Genomic DNA, 16,938 nt, shown 5'->3' on the forward strand with positions numbered 1-16,938 from the left:
GTCCTTTACTGGCTAACCTCTGAACCTCACTTTTCTTAGCTGGACAATGGGGATGGTAAAGGTTGTGAGTGAATGAACTAATTCATGTAAAGGACACAGCACGGTTCCTTAAACCCAGTAGATACTCTCAGTGGGTGCTGTCACTACTCTTACTGTTACCAGTTACAATTTTTGGACCATGAGAAGCTTTAGATGTTCCGGAAAGCAAAAGAAAACTGAGAAAGTGAAACAACCAAGACCACACACCTAATTAGGGACAAAAGCAGAACAGAGCTGTGACTCCCAAGTCCAGTCCAGAAGTCTTCCTATGCCAGCGCTCCAGGGAGCAGAGAGAGATGCGCTCTGCAGTTCTCACCCGGGAACAGTGGGCAGACGCAGGGCCACCCCATGAGAGTCACATGATGCTCCATAGGACCATGGTATGTCACTGTTTGTATTTGTTTTCACTCTTATGACAAAGATATACCTGAGACAGGGTAATTTATAAAGAAAAAGAAGGCTGGGCACGGGGGCTCACGCCTGTGATCCCAGCACTTTGGAAGTCCAAAGTGGGCGGGTCACCTGATGCCAAGAGTTTGAGACCAGCCTGACCAACATGGAGAAACCCCGTCTCTACTAAAACTACAAAATTAGTTAGGTGTGGTGGGTGCCTGTAATCCCAGCTATTTGAGAGGCTGAGGCAGAACTGTTTGAACCCAGGAGGTAGAGGTTGCAGTGAGCCGAGATCGTGCCATTGCACGATCACTCCATTGCACGTTTCACTCCAGCCTGGACAACAAGAGTGAAACTTCGTCTCAAAAAAAAAAGTTTAATGGACTCAAAGTTACGGTTCCCTGTACCTGGGGGGGCCCTACAATCATGGTAGAAGGTGAAAGGCCTGTCTTCCATAGAGGCAGATAAGAGACGAGAGAATTTGTGCAGGATAAATAGCTTTTTATAAAACTATCAGATCCTGTGAGACGTCTTCACTATCACAAGAACAGCACAGGACCATCCCCATGATTCAGTGACCTCCCACCGGGCCCCCCCCACAACACCCGGGAATTGTGGGAGCTACAATTCAAGATGAGATTTGGGTAGGGACACAGCAAACCATATCAGTGATCTTTATTTTTCAGTCAAAACTATCAGTTACCATGATACATTTAAGGCAAAGTTAGGCAAATGTGACACAGTTAAAAGGTGTCCTTAGTGCTACAGACGTCTTCATTTCTGTCATTCTTGCCATTCATCACCCCAGGTTCTCAAATTAGAACTGGGGCTGGCTGTGCTGCTCAGGAATTCCAGCAGAGCATTTATCCCGCGGAGGCTGGAGGTGACCTTAGCTCTCTCAATTCTACAAGGACAAAGAAGCAAAGCTAATTAATGCTGGTGACTCTGATGGTCCCCGTCATGGAAGCGTCTGCAGTCAGTGGCAGGAAGGACTAGCTGTATGTGCAGTTGCCCCAGGGGTCTGTCTGCAAAGCATGGTCCAGGGGTCATTCCAGTGTCCTTGTAGAGACCCTGCTTTTCAATTTTGGCAGCTGCCTGCCTGACTTGGATTCAAAACACACATGATACTGAAGTTCCCAGGGACTTTAGAAAGTGATCTAATGATATTCCTGTAAGGCTTTTCAGCTTCATTTTGTCGAAGTTGGGTTTAAGATTGAATTCTACCATGGTCTGCCTGTTTTCAGGCTGGTCTGAGGAGCCTGACACTTGGGCATCTCCAATCTTGCCATACTGTGGTTGTCTTTCCTTGATGTCCTATTTTCTGGGGATTCCTGGTGTTTGTCAACTGTGTGTACCAGCCATTTCCTGTGATGCTGCTTAACAGGCAGGATTTGGGAGAAGATGGACTCTGTTAACCTCCAAAAACTTAAAATGTAGGACTGTTGCATGCCCTTAATTTGGGACAGAGTAGGTGCTTAGCACACCAGTGAGGAAACAAGCTCAGAACAATGAGTGGGAAGGCAGGAGGTCAACCAAGGTTGCCCTTCCTTCTGCACCTGGATGAGGCAGCTAGACCGAGACTGACACAGAAGAAATCAAAAGAACACAAATGAGCTGGGAGCAGTGGTTTACGCCTATAATCCCAGCACTTTGGGAGACCAAGACAGTTGGATCACTTGAGGTCAGGAGTTTGAAACCAGCCTGGCCAACCTGGTGAAACCCCATCTCTACTAAAAATACAAAAATTAGGACCAGGTGCGATGGCTCATGCCTGTAATCCCAGCACTTTGGGAGGCTGAAGCGGATGGATCACCTGAGGTTGGGAGTTCGAGACCAGCCTAACATGGAGAAAACCCCCCGCTATGAAAAAAAAAATACAAAATTAGCCAGGCATGGTGGCACATGCCTGTAATCCCAGCTACTCAGGAGGCTGAGGCAGGAGGATCACTTGAACCCAAGAGGCGGAGGCTGAGGTGAGCTGAAATCATGCCATTGCACTCCAGCCTGGGCAACAAGAGTGAAACTCCATCTCAAAAAAAAAAAAAAAAAAGAAAAGAAAAGAAAAAAAATTAGCCAGGCATTGTGGTGTGCGCCTGTAATCCCAGCTATTCGGTAGGCTGAGGCAAGACAATCACTTGAGCCTGGGAAATGGGGGTTGCAGTAAGCGAGGTCATGCCACTGCACTTCAGCCTAGGCAACAGAGTGAGGCTGTTTCAAAAAAAGAAGAAAAAAAATGCAAATGGGTTGATGGCAGAGGGGGATTTATATGGAGAAAGCTTAAAAATTGCAAAATCACTCAAGTCTTCCCTTGGTGAAGTAAGATGACCCCTCTTCTCTGAGGAACTAAGGCTATTATTTCAGAATCTCATTTCTAGTTCTCGGTTTAAACCCACCTCAGGGTGGTTAGGGGAACAATGAAAGAATAAAAGTCAAGATTAATCATCAGCATTTTTACAGCCTGTAGATTTTTGTGAATATCTATGAAAAGCTCTCACATTATCCCTCTAAGCATCTAAATTTCTTTCAAAGTTAAGGCTTGAGCTGACCAGGTCCTCTTAAACAATAAACTTTGGTAATTGCACTGCTCTCTAATTGCCTCTCTTGTCCAAAATAGATTTCTAGGAATTAAACATTGTTTTTTTAAGAAGCCGCCTTTGGTACAGATTGCTGTCTTTTAGATAGCACTTTGGCAGTGAAATAAAGAAAGTTTTAAGAGATCAAGTGGTTTTATCCAATTCATCTCCATTAGTGAAAGCTATTGAGAGTACATTGTGGTTCTTTATTCCACCACTGAAAACTGATGCTCCTAGCTGGTATTATTCTTTTTTTGTCTCAATGGTGAACTGGGACTCCAGCATAAAGCAGATAATTGCGTGTTGTTGACTTTTGCCTGATTATAGAACCATGACACCACAGCACTCAAGATTGAAACTCCTTGCCTTGTGGAAGGAAACTGGAGATCAATTATTATCCTCATCCAAGATAAGAGAAAGGCATGTCCTATATATTTTCCCATTGTTTGGGGTTGATCTCAGAATATATTCAGCCTTTATCCCTTCTTCAAATTAAGCTTTCAAGAAATGGCTAAAATAGGCCTTTTAAATTTCTTTTCTACTCAGGAAGCATATTATGTTTCTCATTTACTAAGTACAGAAAGCGTTACTTTATAGTGATTCCTGAATTACGTGTGGGCAGGAGGTTGTTTGTGGAGTTAATCCTTGTTCTCATTCCAGGAAGCTGGATTTCATCCTTAGAATGAATCTGGAGAAAGCTCATCCTTTTCAATTTCATCAGAGGAACTACTGACCATACCATGTGGTGGGATTTCACATGGAAAGTGATTCTGGTAGGCTGGGCTCAGTGTCTCACACCTGCTAATATAATCTCAACACTTTGGAAGTCCGAAGCGGGTGGACCGCTTGAGCCCAGGAGTTCAAGGCCAGCCTGGGCAATGCAGTGAGACCCTGTCTCTATAAAAAAAGACAAAAATCTGCCTGGTGTGGTGGCACACGCCTGTAGTCTCCCAGCTACGTAGGAGGATCACTTGAGCCTGGGAGGCAGAGGCTGCAGTGACTCAAGATCATGCCACTGCACTCCAGTCTGGATGGCAGAGTGAGACTCTGTCTCAAAAAATAAAAATAAACAAAGATATTCTGTTGGGAAATTGTCTTATATGTCTTGAGTTTTGCTTTCCCTACAAATGTTTAGACCTCAGTCCTCTAGTGCCCTTGCTGTCTGCAATTCTGCACCAAGCCCTCATGTCACTGAACCCATTCTAAGTCACAGGGACTAAGAAAATCATTCCAGATTTCCCATCCGGGCTGAGACCTGGGCCAGGTACTCAGGCACTGAGGTCTTCAGGAAGAGCCAACACTGAGGCCAACACCAGAAATGTTATGAGGTGTTCTGGTTGGAACGTAGGCCTGAGAGGGACCGGTTAACTCTGCCTGAGTGGGGATGGAGGGCTCCAGGTTATTTAAGGCCCCTGGATTGATTCTTGGAAGGTAAATGGTTATCTATTACCTGATTGATGTTTTAAGACACTGTTTCCATATTCCTGCCACTCTATTTTCACCCAGACTGTATAAGGTAACATGTTCTCAACAGGGTCCACGAGCCAGAATGAAACTTGATATTGAATCTAAGCTTTGTATCTAACTCACTAAAGGTCCCTGCATAGGCAGGCTATTTAGCATCTCTATATAATTCAGGGGCTTTTCTCTTACACTAACTTTCTATGGTAGACAGAGTGAAATCGACGTACTGTACACAAAGTAGCACACAGTAGGTGTCTGAAAATATCTCCTCTTAAAGCACAGAAGTGCACAGACCCAGCAGCGTCTACCATTGACCGTCCGAGGCACTGGCCCGACAGAAAGGGTCTGACACCTTGCTTTTTCCTGCATGAAGCTCTCCAAGTGTGTGGACTGCAGCAAAGAAGAACCAGTGTGGCCAAACCACATAGTATTTAAATGAAGAAATCCACTTCAATTTTTGAAATGACACTCTACAGTTAATGTGTAACCATTTTTCTGAACAAAGACACAATCCTACAACTGCCAAACCTATATGAATTAATTTTTTTTTTTTGAATCAAGAGTTCACTCTTGTTGCCCAAGCTGGAGTGCAGTGGTGCAATCTTGGCTCACCGCAATGTCTGCCTCCCGGTTCAAGCAATTCTCCTGCCTCAGCCTCTCAAGTAGCTGGGATTACAGGCATGCGCCACCATGCCCAGCTACTTTTGAATTTTTAGTAGAGACAGGGTTTCTCCATGTTGGTCAGGCTAGTCTCAAACTCCCGACCTCAGGTGATTGGCCCACCTCAGCCGCCCAAAGTGCTGGGATTACAGGCGTGAGCTACCGCGCCCAGCCATGAGTTAATATTTTAATTCAAGTTTTCTATTGAAGTATGGCATACATATTGAAACATGTAATATGCAAATGTACTGCTCCATGAGTTTCACAGAGTGCACACACCTAAATCAAGAAACAGACTATTTGACCCACCTTACTTCTCTCTGCATGGACTGGCTTTGCCTGGTTTTGAACTTGATGTAAATGAAACCACACAGCATGTACCTGTTTGTGTCCTGCTTCTTTCACCCGACATTCCATGAGATTCATCTCTGATGAAACGTTTGGCTGTACAGCCTGGTGTGGCGGACCATGCCTGTAATCTCGGTGCTATGGGAGACAGAAGCGGGAGAATCACTTGAGCCCAGGAGTTGAAGAGCAACCTGGGCAACATAGCGAGACCCCATCTCTACAAAAAACAAAAAGTAAAAACATTAGCCAGGTAAGGTGGCGCATGACTGTCAACACCTGTAGTCCCAGCTACTCCAGAGGCTGAGGCGAGAGGGCTGTTTCAGCCCAGGAGTTGGAGCTACAATCATGCCACTGCATGCCAGCCTGAAGGACAGAGGGAGGCCGTCTCAAAAAATAAAAATGAAGGCCGGGCTCGGTGGCTCATGCCTGTAATCCCACCACTTTGGGAGGCTGAGGCGGATCACTTGAGGTCAGGAATTCCAGGCAAGCCTGGCCAACATGGTGAAACCCCATCTCTACTAAAATTACAAAAATTAGCTGGGTGTGGTGGCATGCACCTATAATCCCAGCTACTTAGGAGGCTGAGGCCCGAGAATTGCTTGAATCTGGGAGGTAGAGGTTGCAGTGAGCAGAGATGGTGCCACTGCACTCCAGCCTGGGTGACAGAGTGAGACTATGTCAAAAGAAGAAAAGAAGGAGAGGAGGGGAGGAGGGGAGGGGAGGAGAGGAGAGGGGAAGAGAAGAAAAAAGAGAGGAAGGAGGGACGCAGGGAGGGAGGGAAGGAAGGAGAAAGAAAGAAAAGAAAGAAAAAGAAAGAACGAACGAGAAGGAAGGAAGGAAAAGAAACGAAATGGAAAGGAAAGGAAAGGAAAAGAAAAGAAAAGAAAAATAAAGAAGTGTTGAGCTGTTTCAGGGTGGCTCGGTTTCTAATGAAATCAACGACGTCTTCTCTGCATCTCCTGGTGCTTATACTTTCTCATTGCCGTGAGGCATGCCCACAGGTGGCATGACTGAGTCATAGGGTACATTTCAGCTTTAACAGATGTGGCCAGTTTTGAGAGGGCTTTTTAGCAGTTTACACTGCCACGCTCGGCATTTGAGGATATATGCATTTATTTTGCCCCAAAATGCACCGAAATTTAGTATTACTCAAATTTCCATCTCTGTGTTTACCTTTTCAAAATACCTCTGTTATTCAATGCTGCCAAGCAAAGTCACTGGTTATCACTAGCTTATAAAACTGTGGAAAATGGTGTCTCTGTTTTCCCAGCAGATTTCAGTCTTGAATCATGTTAAAAATAAAACAAAACAGCAATTTCTTCCAGCTTACGGACTGACATCTGCCTTCCACTGTCCTTTTCACATTTAAGAAGCTCGAGATCTTGCTCTCAGCTCACTTATCATTAGATTTAACAGCTTCTTTAATTTGGGGTTGGATCCTGCTTCTAACTGCCTGTCCTAGTGAAAACACAGGCGACTTCTGAGAAAAAGAAAAATGGTATGTACTGGCGAAAAGAGAAGTTTCTTTGTTTTCTTTTGAGTGCAAATGCTACTTTTGTTTCTTGTTGTTGTTATGTGATCTAGGGAAGCTTTAATTTATTCCCTTTGATACAAGTGATTAAACTGCCCCTTTGGTAGTTTAAATTGTAATTGCTGAGTAAATACATATGTTTGTCAGAGTTTAAAGGTCAGACATCGCTCAGGAGGTCAGGCCTTTGTTTGGCCACAGAGCGGGTATTGTGAGCTGCTGAAATACTACCTTTGCTCCTCTCCTCCCTGCCTGGTGACCCCAGGCTGACTTCTGTCCATTGTAGATCAAAGGTAGGTAAAGATTCGGTTCCACTGAGAAGTTGCTAACAGCATGGCTTTGGGGATTTGGCCCATCGAGTTGAATCAGGATACTATAGTAGTCACGTCATAGGATAGCCCCACTCTGACTGACTTTATACTGAACAGGGAGGTATTATACAGCTGAACTTGAAACGGCAGTCTCTCTTGCAGGTCTCAGAAAAAAAGTTAAGGTCATAGAATTTCTGTTTTAGTGTCCCTGCGTAATATCTCTTAAACCTTTTTGGCATTTGCAGCCATGAGATTCTAATTTAGATGCTAGGAGAGCTGGCATAAACTTTTATGGCTATTGGCTATTTTTGCTTAATTTATCCAGATTTCATGAAGTTCCACAAAAGCACCTGGCACTCTACTGTGTGAATGAGCTTGGGAGCTGTGGGGCTGTAGGGAGAGGCAGTAATTGCAAAACAATTGTAATGACGAGGGCTACTGTATTTTTTTTTTTTTTTTTTGGAGACAAGAGTCTCAGTGTCGCCCAGGCTGGAGTGCAGCTGCATGATCTCAGCTCACTGCAACCTCTAACTCCCAGGTTCAAGCGATTCTTGTGACTCAGCCTCCTGAGTAGCTGGAACTACAGGGGCACACCACCACACCCGACTAATTTTTATATTTTTTGTAGGGACTGAGTTTCACCATATTGGTCAGGCTGGTCTTGAACTCCTGACCTCAGGTTATCTGCCCGCCTCTGCCTCCCAAATTGCTGAGATTACAGGGGTGGGCCATCCCCCAGCTTAGTTACTGTATCTCGAGGGCTCTTTGTGCCAGGTGCTGTGTCGGTTCCTGAATGTCAGGTCTACTTTCTGCCCCATCACAGCACCCAGGCTGGGATTCCAGATGTGCTTGTCCTTCCCCTCTCAGCTGGGCACTCTGCTCACTGTTGCCAATCTTGAAAGGCTGACATTTTCTCTCCTTTGTCTAACTTGAGGGTCAGCAAATGTCCTCAGGAGTTGTGATGGTGGTGTTAGGGTGATGCCCAAAGGGAGATTACAGCATCCAACTGACTTGTCCCTGTGTGGGGATTCATCCTCCAGGGACAACCTTACAACACTTTGACTTTTCTAAGGTTGTCAGGGGGATTTCCTCATACACTCTGTTCAAACTAAGCTTGCACATTGACGTTAGTGATTTTTTAAAATTTTTTAAGTTCTGGGGTACATATGTAGGATGTGCACATTTGTTACATAAACGTGTGCCATGTGGTTTCCTGCACAGATCATCCCATCACCTGAGTATGAAGCCCAGCATGTAGTAACCCTTTTCCCTAATGCTTTCCCCGCCCACTGCCCCTGGATAGGACCCAGCGTGTGTTGCTCCCCTCCCGGTGTCCGTGTTTTCTCACTGTTCAGCTCCCACTTATACATGAGAACATGCGGTGTTTGTTTTTCTGTTCCTGCATTAGTTTGCTGAGCATAATGGCTTCTAGCTTCATCCATGTCCCTGTAAAGGATGTTATCTCATTCCTTCAATGGCTGCATAGTATTCCATGGTGTATATGTACCACATTGTCTTTATTTAAGTCTATCATTGATGGGCATTTGGGTTGATTCCCTGCCTTTGCTATTTTGAATAGTGCTGCAATGAACTTTGCATGTATCTTTATATTAGAATGATTTGCATTTCTTGGGGTATATACCCAAAGATGGATTGCTGGGTCAAATGGTGTGATTTTCCTTTTTACATTAAAAGCTTTATTTCATTCCTTTCTTGTTTGTGGGAATTCACACCTGTATGTGATTTTCACCACTTCTTGATGAGAAAGTGTTGAGTGTCTCACCGGGACGACATGCAGATTCTTACTGATATAAAACTGACATAAGCCTTCAGTTGGTATACACCTGATTGGACTTCCTATTGTTGGGCATGTCCTAAGCCATGTGATCAGAAAGTCTTTATCATGGTTTTATGGATGATACCATCAAGCACAACCGCCATTTAAAAATACAGGGTTTTTTCTGAAAGAGAAAAAATGAATCTGCTTTATTTGATCATCTGCAAACCAGTAACAGACCAGGTTCTAGGCACTGAACAATCAGTCAGTGACAAGGCTGACAAGGCTGCAGGGTTCACCTGGGAAGGGCAGTCAGCCAGGACCCACCTCCATTCTCCGCTAGCTTTGCCAGCCTGGTAGTGGCTCTCAACCTGAACAGTAGCAATTTAATAAAACAAATTGTCCTCCCACAGAACTTGAACCCAAATGTTGGCCCCAGATCAGCCACACAGCCAGAAATTTCAGGAGTGCTTGGGGGACACTTACATAGTCAATGGTCCTGCCCACCTGGGCTCTCATTTGAGGCCAGTTCCCTCCTAGCCCTCCCCTCTTCTTTCTGGCTTTAGGAACTGTCTTTTCTCTGCTCCTGATATTTTGTTTGAGATCAGAATCTCTCTTCTCTGTTGTTCTTCCCAACATCCTGTTTCAGAAAACAACACACTGCCTGTCCTTAGAGGCTTACTTGCGGCCTTTTTCTGCCAGTGCAGCAGACAGCTGTTATGTGCACACTGACTTCCCTTCTGTGAGAATTCCCTCCATCTCACTGCTTCAATAGAATGCATCCGGAGAAAGCCCAAGGCAAAGTGATGAAGGTGCTGAGAGTCAGAAGTAGGGCTGGCAGACACTGAAGTGGTGAGTCCCACAGGGATGATGGCAGGCACACCATCTGTGACAGATGCACAGTGTCCTCAAAGCTGCGTCGTGAGCTGCCCTGGGCTTCATGCTCACTTGGGCTTGATGGAAATCCTATTTTTCTTTCAATCTTATGAAATAGTTCAGAGAAATTCTAACAGGTTTTTTCCAAAAAAACTGTACATGTATTTTATGATCACGATTATTACTGTCATCATTATTATTATAGAGACAAGGTCTTGTTATATTGCCCAGGTGGTGTCCAACTCCTGGCCTCCATGCAATCCTCCCATCTCAGCCTCCTGAAGTGTTGGTATTACAGGCATGAGCCACTGTGCAAAATAATTAGTTATTATTTTGCTTAGGCTGTGTATTAGAGTTCTCTAGAGGTACAAAACTAATAGAATACACACACACATAAACGGGAGTTTATTAAGTATTAACTCACACGATCACAAGGTCCCCCAATAGGCTATCTGCAAGCTGAGGAGCAAGGAGAGCCAGTCCGAGTCCCAAAACTAAAGAACTTAGAGTCCGATGTTCAAGGGCAGGAGGCATTTGGCACAGGAGAAAGATGTAGGCTGGGAGGCTAGGCCAGTCTCGCCTTTTCACGTTTTTCTGCCTGCTTTACATTTTAGCTGCACTGGCAGCTGATTAGACGGTGCCCACCCAGACTAAGGGTGGGTCTGCCTTTCCCAGCCAACTGACTCAAATGTTAATCTCCTTTGGCAACACCCTCACAGACACACGGAGGATCAATACTTTGCATACTTCAATCCAATCAAGTTGACAGTATTAACCGTGACCAGCTGGTTAAAGTTGGTTTCAGCTGTGGGTAGAACCTGTCACAGTGCAGCTAGTGTGAGTAATGAATGGGTGAGGAATAACTAGGCTCACGTGAAGATGGTTCAAGTGGTGTTTACCATGCAGTACATCCCGAGTGACAGACATTAACATCGACTGAACACTTTCCAGGAAATATGCTTCTCCACTTAGACTCTAGGGGGCAAGCCCATTCAAACTCTCTTCATCACAGGGTATGTGAAGTGAAAAACAAAACATAGGTATGAAACAAAACATAGGTATAAATCAAAACGTACGTTGAACATGATCAAACTTAAAAGGCAAACAAACTAGAAAAAAAGTAGACTTGCCACATATCTGCTGTTCAAAGACAGCCTTGATCAAAATATGCAAAAATGAAAATTCCAAAAGGAAAAAGATATATACATACCTGATTAACACAAAAAAATCGGTTGCAAAGAAAAGCAAATTAAAATGGCAGGTCCCCCTGGGCAACAACTATTGGGAGAAAATCAGAATGATAAAGCCCGCTGTTGGTGCAAACATTGAAGATGGCCTCTCCTGCCCTCTGCTGGTGGGAATTTAAACTACAATAGCATGGTAAGTCCTTTCTGGAGCTTGTTTGAAAATATCAATCCAAAGTCTTTAAAATGTTCACATCTTTTGACTTAGTGATTCCACTGCTATAGCTTTTATCAGTGGAATAATTACAGCTATGTAGAAAGAGGCACACATTTCATTGCGTTTTTATACAATACATGGAAGAACTTTTTAAAACTAGCTTTCTTCTTGGAATGAAGAACAGTATCCCAAATTATAGATATTAACATTTACTGAGCACTTTCCATATGCCAGGTGCTTTTCTAAGAGCTTTCCCTGTATTCTCATTCCTGGAGGTGCTCACAGAATACCTGGGGACCAAGGGTCAGTGACACAGCACAATGAGAGAACAGGGTAGTATTACTCTGGCCTCAGAGTTGTAAGTAACAAAAAATTCAAAATTAATTTGGAAAAAAAGGGAAAATTTAACAATCTGTAAAGTCTCAGCAATGGATAATAACGGCTAAGATTTATCAAGTTTTCTATGGGCTGCTCTAAGAAACTTGCATGTCTTAATACTTTTAATCTTTACCCAATCCTGTGAGGTGGGTATTATTCTTAACCCCATTTTGCAACTGAGGAAACTAAGGCAAAGAGTGGATAAGACCCTTGCTGAAGGTTGAATGAGCCAGTAATGACAGAACTGGCAATGCCAGCCAGGGAGGCAGCTTGCTCCAGAGTGCAGTGGCACAGTGCTACCAAGACTTCTTAGCTTGCCTCTCAGCGCTTCCTTCCCACGTGGGCTCCCATTTCCAGAATAGCAGCCCCAAGCCGAAACCGACGTCAGAGCTCACTCTGTCAAAGCAACCGTGAACATATTCCCAGCCTAAGACCTGGAGAATGAGAGGTCTGTTTGGGTCTTGTGCCCTCCCCTAGGACAGGGTCAGTCTCTGGAAACCAAGCAGAGCCACTATAGAAAGCAACAGTGGCTTCTCAGAGGAAGGGTGGTAGGCAGACACATGTATGTCCGTATTGAAGAACAGTTAGCTGTGCTCAAGGACCAAAGTAAGCACGGGAAATGGAGTTCCTGCTGTGTGTTTGGTGTTTGCAAGGCACTGAGGGATACTAAGACATGGTGGTTTTCCCCAATCCATTGGGGGAAACACAGGCAAAAGGAAAACAGCTATAAAGCTTGGTGATTCTTTTTTCTTTTTTTTTTTTGAGACGGAGTCTTGCTCTGTTGCCCAGGCTGGAGTGCAATGGCATGATCTCCGCTCACCACAACCTCTGTCTCCTGGGTTCAAGCAATTCTCCTGCCTCAGCCTCCAGAGTAGCTGGGATTACAGGTGCATGCCACCATGCCTGGCTAATTTTTTGTTTTTAGTAGAGATGGGGTTTCACCACGTTGGGTAGGCTCATCTTGAACTCCTGACCTTGTGATCCACCCACCTCAGTCTCCCAATTACAGGTGTGAGCCATCGTGCCCAGCCAAGCTTGGTAATTCTTGGAAGAGAGACATGAACCCAGGGACAAGGGAATACTGATCAAGGGGTGAACAAGTGCCAGATCTTGAAGACCTGGCAAGCCAAATTAAGGAGTAGTGACTCACAACTACCACTGTTTGCAGGCAAACTATATATGCCAGGCACTAAGCTAAACAATCTGTATACAACTCTCTTCACTCCAACACCCGACGTTTCACAGATGAGTAAACTGATACTTAGAACAATAAAATAACTTGCCCAAGGACTCACAGCGATGGTGGCAGAATTCAACAGTCTAGAAACACCTTGGATTTATCCACATTGCTAAGGGGAGGCCAGCAAAGCTCACAATGAAATTCATTTGTTTCCCACAAGTAATCCACATTGAAAATTTCTTAATTGGTAGCAAGTCTGGCATCACACATCTATCTATAATTAGGGTGCCACAGTACACACACTGAAGGGTTTCTTTTCTTTTTTTTGAGATGGAGTTTCACTCTTGTTGCCCAGGCTGGAGTACAATGGGGAGGTCTTGGCTCACTGCAACCTCCACCTCCTGGCTTCTAGTGATTCTCCTGCTTTAGCCTCCCAGGCAGCTGGGATTACAAGCACCCACCACCATGTCTGGTTAATTTTTTATTTATTTTTTATTTTTAGTAGAGATGGGGTTTCACGATGTTGGCTAGGCTGGTCTCGAACTCCTGATCTCCCACCTGCATCAGCCTCTCAAAGTGCTGAGGTTACAGGCATGAGCCTCCGAACCCCGCCAAAGGGGTTCTCTAATGGACCTCAGAAATGAAGATATGGTCATTAAGTACTGGAATTTTTCCAACCTGCTTTTAAGTACCATCAATATGGTGTGCAAGTAGTGTCATTTAAAGTATCAGAGAAAAAAAACGCTGGAAGGATTTCAGATCCAATTTAAAAGGCCCTCAAACCACAAAAGGAGAAACTTGATCTGACCTGAACATACCATGTCTGGGAACCTGGGATAGCTATGATGTCTTGGGAGTATTCAATTACCAGGGAGACCCTGAACTGACCCTTTTTCGAGGAGACAATCAACAGAAGATTGTATTTGATGGGACAAATTCACTTCCTGTTAACAAGGCTTCTAACCCTGTTCAAGAGAGAGAAGATGGGAGGGCAAAGACTCCAGTTGGTTTTGAAGAAATGAATCCAGTTTTTTAGGAGTCTTGAAAGAACAAGAAAGGTAAAAAAATGAAGCAAAAAGGAGGTATTGTTTAGAAAGGCCGTATGATCTACCAGCTGTTAAATCCTGTGCTCTGAAGGGAGATGAAAGGCTGAAGAAACGATAAATCAGTAGAGATGTGGCACTCTTTTCTTTCTTTTTTCTTTTTTTCGTTTTTGGAGACGGACACTTGCTTTGTTGCCCAGGCTGGAGTGCAGTAGCCCGACCTCGGCTCACTGCAACCTCCACCTCCCAGCTTCAAACGATTCTCCTGCCTCAGCCTCCCGAGTAGCTGGAACTACAGGCGTCCACCACCATGCCCGGCTAATTTTTGTATTTTTAGTAGAGACGGGATTTCGCCATGTTGGCTAGGCTGGTCTCGAACGCTTGACCCCGTGATCCGACCGCCTCGGTCTCCCAAAGTGCTGGGATTATAGGTGTGAGCCACCACGCCCAGCCGGCACTCTTTTATTATTTTTTACTACATTCCTCTTACAAACACCCCAACACATAGAAGATATTAAACAGTGCCTAGTAATTCAAATTTTACTTCCTATGTAGCTCTCTGGCTCTCCGCGCCTGCACTCAACCCACCTGAAGTCACTCTTCCTGCTCACTCACACTCCGGCGGAATAAACTGCCCTTTATTCGGTACTTCCTCAGCCCCATGTATAGTGTTTCTATTGTGGCACTGTATTGAAGCTGCTTTCTCTACCAGATTCTTACGTCCGTCCTCCCCATTTTATCACATGCAGCTGCTCAGAAAATGTTGGCTGCATTGATGCTTTCATACATTTATAAATACTGAGTTACCTTGTAGTATACCTCTGTGGTCGTCTTTGGACCAGGAGCTCCTCCCGCGCAAGGCCAATGTCTTACTCATCTTTACCTCCACCGCCAGCATGGTGCCTAACAGCGCCTAGCAAATAGTAGATGCTCAGTAAACGTTTGCGTGGCTAAGCCACCATTTCTCAGCACAAGACTCAGTGGGAAAGGGTTGGGAGAGTAATACGCGGGATTACTGACGGAGAAAACGTTGTGAACTCGTAACACACGGTTTGCGGGCGTGAGTAGTATGGAAAACGGCAGTTTGCTAGGAAAGTAGTTCCCTCGTTTCAGACGGAGACGATTTTTCACAAGTAGGGAGGAGGCGCCCAGGAAGCACCACGTACAGGTGTTTCTCACCGAAACGCACAACAAATCTAGAGCCAAGTGTAATAAGGAAACGGGGCCCAAAAAGTTAACTGAATGCCCAGGGGCCCCCAAATGGTCACTGCCAGGCTCTAGCATCCTTTCCAGCAGGCCCTTCTCCTCCTTTCAAGTCGTGCTGGGCGACTCCTGAAAAGCAAAAGTAGGAAAAAACTGGGGGCTGAGAGGGGAGGCCTGGACAGAGGGTACCTCTCCGGCTCTGGCACCCGGGAGCCTGCGACAGCTTCGGAAACGCAGCGTCTTACGGTCGCGCATCGCGGCCCGGCACGCACCTATTGGCAGAGGTAATCCTGGTCCTCCTGGGCTTCCGTAGGTCGGAATAAACTTGGAACCTTTCGACTCGGAAAGCTCAGTGTTTTAGAATTCAAATCACACTTGCTGGTTTGAGAGCGGAATCCACGAAGCCGACTCCACCCTAACTGCTCGCTAACTAAAACCGCAAAGACAACACAGTCTCCAACCCCAACGCCAGGAAGCCCAGCTCCGAGGCCGACTCCGGAAGTCCTTGTTGGACGTCACTTCCGTCGCATTTCAGGGCGGTACCAAGATGGACGCTTCGCGGGCCCGGGAGCAGCTCCGGCGGCGATTCCTGCTTCTGCCGGACGCCGAGGCCCAGCTGGACCGCGAGGGTGAGGCCAGGCCGGGTGAGGCGCGCACCAAGCCGCCCTGAGGTTCTCAGAGGCGAGGCGCCGGAAAACGACCGGCCTCTCGCGGCCCCGGCCCAGTCTGGAGGGACCGAGTTTCGGCTTTGCAAGTCGATTATTTAAATGTCAGGAAAGATCCTTAGTGTTGTGCATTTTCATCTCAGCTGCGCTTCAGAATTCTGTGGAGAGCTGATTTGACACCTGTTTGGAAATATCGATTAAAATTAAAAATACCCACCCCTTCTAATTTTAAGAATTTACCAGAGACATAACTGTACCACAGTGTACAAAGATGTGCGCAGTGCGAATGACTAGAAATAGCTATCTTGCCCGTCAGCAGAAAGCTGGTTAAGTAAATTTGGATAAATCTATACATGACACGCCAGGCAGACTTGTATGTACCAGTGGGGATGATTTTCAAAGGGAGGTGCAGAACAGTATATCGTATGCCGCCATTTGGGTACAAAAAGGTAACCTGTGATGTATGTTCACCTGTAGATGCATAATATATGGAAGAATTCAGTAGAAATTGTAAGTGGTGGTTGCTTCTAGGCATTAAATCTGAGGTTAAGATTGGGAGACAGATATTTCATTTTGGATATTTTTATCCTGAATGTTTAAAAACCATGTCCATTTATTACCTTTTCAAAATAAACATGAATAATATCATGTCCAGGCATGACAATGTATATGTGTTGAGGATATTCCAGAATATCATGAACATGCTCCCCAGGGTTTCTGATGGTCATTTAAAGGCCCAAAACCTCATCTACAGACCAGTGATTCTCACATGAACATAGAGAGAGGGCATGTCAGAATCCCGTGAAAATTTTCTAGTAATCACCCGTCTGACCCAACCCCCATCCACCCATTCTTTTTTTTTTTTTTTTAAAGAGACGGGGTTTCGCCATGTTGGCCAGGATGATTTCGAACCCCTGACCTCAGGTAATCCATCCGCTTCGGCTTCCCAAAATGCTGGGATTACAGGCGTGAGCCACGACGGCGCCTGGCTTCATCCATCCATTCTTTCCTCATTCACCCGTTCTTTCAGATTGGGTTCCAAATGGGGAAAAATGACTTGTCCATCACCTGTCTAGATAGTGCTGTGCTAGAACTAGAA

The 16,938-nt window shown here is 45.2% G+C and overlaps 1 protein-coding gene and 1 long non-coding RNA gene across 5 annotated transcripts in view; one reads left to right on the forward strand and one right to left on the reverse strand.

The window, feature by feature from the left end:
- Positions 1 to 1,092: 1,092 nt before the first annotated feature.
- Positions 1,093 to 15,695, reverse strand: LOC116534075. Its single transcript, XR_004261576.1, has 2 exons — positions 14,779 to 15,695; positions 1,093 to 1,336 (listed from the first exon to the last, which is right to left on the reverse strand). It is a non-coding gene; the product is annotated as an uncharacterized LOC116534075 (long non-coding RNA).
- Positions 15,671 to 16,938, forward strand: part of TMEM128 (transmembrane protein 128) — a 28,366-nt gene continuing 27,098 nt past the window's right edge. For 2 of the 4 annotated variants that reach the window (XM_032254200.1, XM_032254201.1), the window contains exon 1: positions 15,671 to 15,818. In XM_032254200.1, coding sequence (XP_032110091.1) covers positions 15,722 to 15,818 — 97 coding nt within the window. In that variant the 5' untranslated portion in view covers positions 15,671 to 15,721. The remainder of the gene's footprint in view (positions 15,819 to 16,938) is intronic. The other 2 variants (XM_032254199.1, XM_032254202.1) reach the window with 2 other exon arrangements.

Source organism: Sapajus apella, unplaced genomic scaffold (genome assembly GCF_009761245.1).
Source record: "Sapajus apella isolate SASKATOON/1434 unplaced genomic scaffold, GSC_monkey_1.0 scaffold85, whole genome shotgun sequence".
NCBI classification, from domain to species: domain Eukaryota; kingdom Metazoa; phylum Chordata; class Mammalia; order Primates; family Cebidae; genus Sapajus; species Sapajus apella.